General features: G+C 38.3%; 1 protein-coding gene across 1 annotated transcript; it reads right to left on the reverse strand.

The window, feature by feature from the left end:
• Positions 1-384: 384 nt before the first annotated feature.
• On the reverse strand, positions 385-2,024 carry LOC143885879 (uncharacterized). Its single transcript, XM_077389925.1, has 3 exons — positions 1,203-2,024; positions 1,049-1,110; positions 385-937 (listed from the first exon to the last, which is right to left on the reverse strand). The coding sequence occupies exons 1-3, from the start codon at positions 2,022-2,024 to the stop codon at positions 385-387; spliced, it is 1,437 nt and encodes a 478-aa protein (XP_077246040.1).
• Between the last annotated feature and the right edge of the window lie 505 nt (positions 2,025-2,529).

Genomic DNA, 2,529 nt, shown 5'->3' on the forward strand with positions numbered 1-2,529 from the left:
CACTCCTTTTATCCAACTTAGCATGATCTGTAGAATCAATTAAGGCATATCCAATACAACCAAAATTTTTCAAACCACTTACATTGGGCTTGATTTTCCACCATGCTTCATAAGGTGTCATATTCCTTACTGTCTTTGTTGGAGATATATTGAGAAAATGTACTGATGTTGCCACTGCCTCAGCCCAAAAATCATTTGGAAGTTTCTTCTAATTTAGCATGCTTCGTGCCATTTCCACAACCTTTCGATTTTTTCTTTCAGCAACACCGTTCTGCTCTGGAGTTTTTCTTATTGTCAGCTGCCTGCGGATGCCATTATCCTTGCAAAAGGAACTGAACTCATTAGACAAAAATTCTCCCCCTCTGTCTATTCTGAGAGTCATGATTACACAGCCACTTTGCTTCTCTGCAAAGCTTTGAATTCCTTAAAATTTTCAAATGCCTCTGATTTCTGAACAAGAAAAAACACCCAACTCATACGAGTAAAATCATCAGTAAATAATAGCAAATATTTACTCTTGTTCAAAGACAATGTGGTCATTGGTCCACAAATATCTGCATGAACCAATTCCAAAGGCATCTTGGCTCTCCAAGCTTTCCCAACCGGAAAGGGCAGGCGATGTTGCTTTCCATAAACACAACTTTCACAAACACTATGAACACAGATAATAGATGGCAGCCCAGCCACCATACTTTTATGACTCAACAATTTCATCCCATTAAAATGCAAATGCCCGTACCTCAAGTGCCAAAGCCTAGAGTCATTATTAACATTAGCAACCAATGCACAATCATCCAAACATGATAGCTCAAGAGGGAACATTTTGTTTTCAGCCATGTGGATCTTAATGATAAACTTCTCAGATTTTCTACTTTTTATTTCACACACATCATCATGAAACAAAACCAAATATCCTTTTTGTATCAACTGACCCACACTAAGCAAGTTATGTGCCAAACCAAGAATAAAGTAAACATCGTGGATTATTCTTTCAATACCTGACTTAGTCTTAACTGCAATGGTTCCTTTACCTTCAATCTAAACTGACTTGCCATCACCGGGCCGAACTTGCAATTGAACTGACTTGTCAATAGTGCGGAAAAGATCCTTCTGTCCAGTCATATGGTTGCTGCAACCACTATCTAAAAACCAGACATCAGTCTTACTTATATTAGGATTCAAATAAGTAAGAAACAAACTACCTTCCTCTTCATTTTCTTCAGCAAAGTTGGCTTGCTGCTTTGCTTTTTCCCAGCAATTTGCTTCGATATGCCCATAGTTCTTACAAAATAGCATTGCTTCCCTTTGTAGTTCTGCCTTTGGCTGCTTTTCTCACCATTCTCATGCCTTTGATGTCCCATATCAGTCCTTCCTCGACCTCTTCCACGACCACGATAGCCACCTCTACCCCGGCCTCTTTCTGCTTGCCTTTGACTAGAAGAGCCGTCACCATTTTTTTCTTTGCTCGAGATCTCCACCTTGGATTGAAAAGCATGCTCAAGATTCTTCTCCGTCGACCTGTTCATTCTCTCTTCATGTGCTAAAAGAGAACCCATAAGTTCATTAAGAGAAAAAATAGACAAGTCCTTAGATTTTTCAATACCTGTAACAACGTGATCAAATTTATTTGGAAGGCTTCTCAAAAAAATTTCTACAACTTTTTGATATGAGACATTCTCTCCAAAAGTTTTCATCTGATTTATGATGACTGAAATTCTACTAAAGAAATCTTGAACAGACTCACTACCTTTCATGAAAAGCGTTTCAAAATCTCTACGGAGTGTTTGCAATTTTACCACGGTTACCTTGGAATCCCCATGAAACTCCTGCCTCAAGATGGTCCAAGCTTGTTTTGAACTTGTGGCACCGACAATCCGTGGGAAAATAGACCCCGCTACAGCTTGTTGCAAAACAAGCAAAACTTTCGCATCCTTTTTACGAAGCTCCCTCACATCTGTTGCTATTTCTACAAAACCATTCTCAACCAATTCCCATAGTTCTTGTGCAATAAAAAAGGTCTTCATTTTAATACTCCAAACCAGGCTCTGATACCAAAAAATGTTGGAAATCTGTAGTATTTTGCTACAGCAGAAACATAACAGAGAAACAGATGGGAAAAGAGAACAAAAACAGATAACTTTTTACTACTGATGTTGGAGAAAAACAAATACAAATTGACATACATACTGACTCATATGGACCGCCTTTTAAAGAGGAAAAAGATGCACTACGTGGGCTTAGAGATGTGGAGTTAGTTTCCACTTTTTATGCCCATTACAAACCAAACACTAAACCACTAAACCACTATCAGTACTTGACCACAAACAGTTTCCACTAACCCAAACATTTTAACCCATTCAACATTTGAACAAAATGAGGAATCGTGCATCACACTTTATCAAAGAATATATCACAAAATTCATGTCCCAAAGTAGAATATAAGAATGTATTCTTCCTTGATTGACCCAAATAAAGTCTCTAGTTTTTCATCAACGCACAGAGGCTCAAAGCATACCTTCATGTCGTGGC

Source organism: Tasmannia lanceolata, unplaced genomic scaffold (genome assembly GCF_043159265.1).
Source record: "Tasmannia lanceolata isolate RefF3 unplaced genomic scaffold, GAP_Taslan_0.1 ptg000011l, whole genome shotgun sequence".
NCBI lineage: Eukaryota > Viridiplantae > Streptophyta > Magnoliopsida > Canellales > Winteraceae > Tasmannia > Tasmannia lanceolata.

What these genes read in the sequence shown, in the direction of transcription:
- LOC143885879 (XM_077389925.1), bottom strand. Translation starts at nt 2,024, where the DNA reads ATGAAGACCTTTTTTATTGCACAAGAACTATGGGAATTGGTTGAGAAT. An exon ending in TGAAGAAAATGAAGAGGAAG is followed by an intron (nt 1,111 to 1,202) that starts GTAGTTTGTTTC and finishes ATGACTGGACAG; the next exon opens with AAGGATCTTTTCCGCACTAT. An exon ending in GTTCGGCCCGGTGATGGCAA is followed by an intron (nt 938 to 1,048) that starts GTCAGTTTAGAT and finishes TAACTTGCTTAG; the next exon opens with TGTGGGTCAGTTGATACAAA.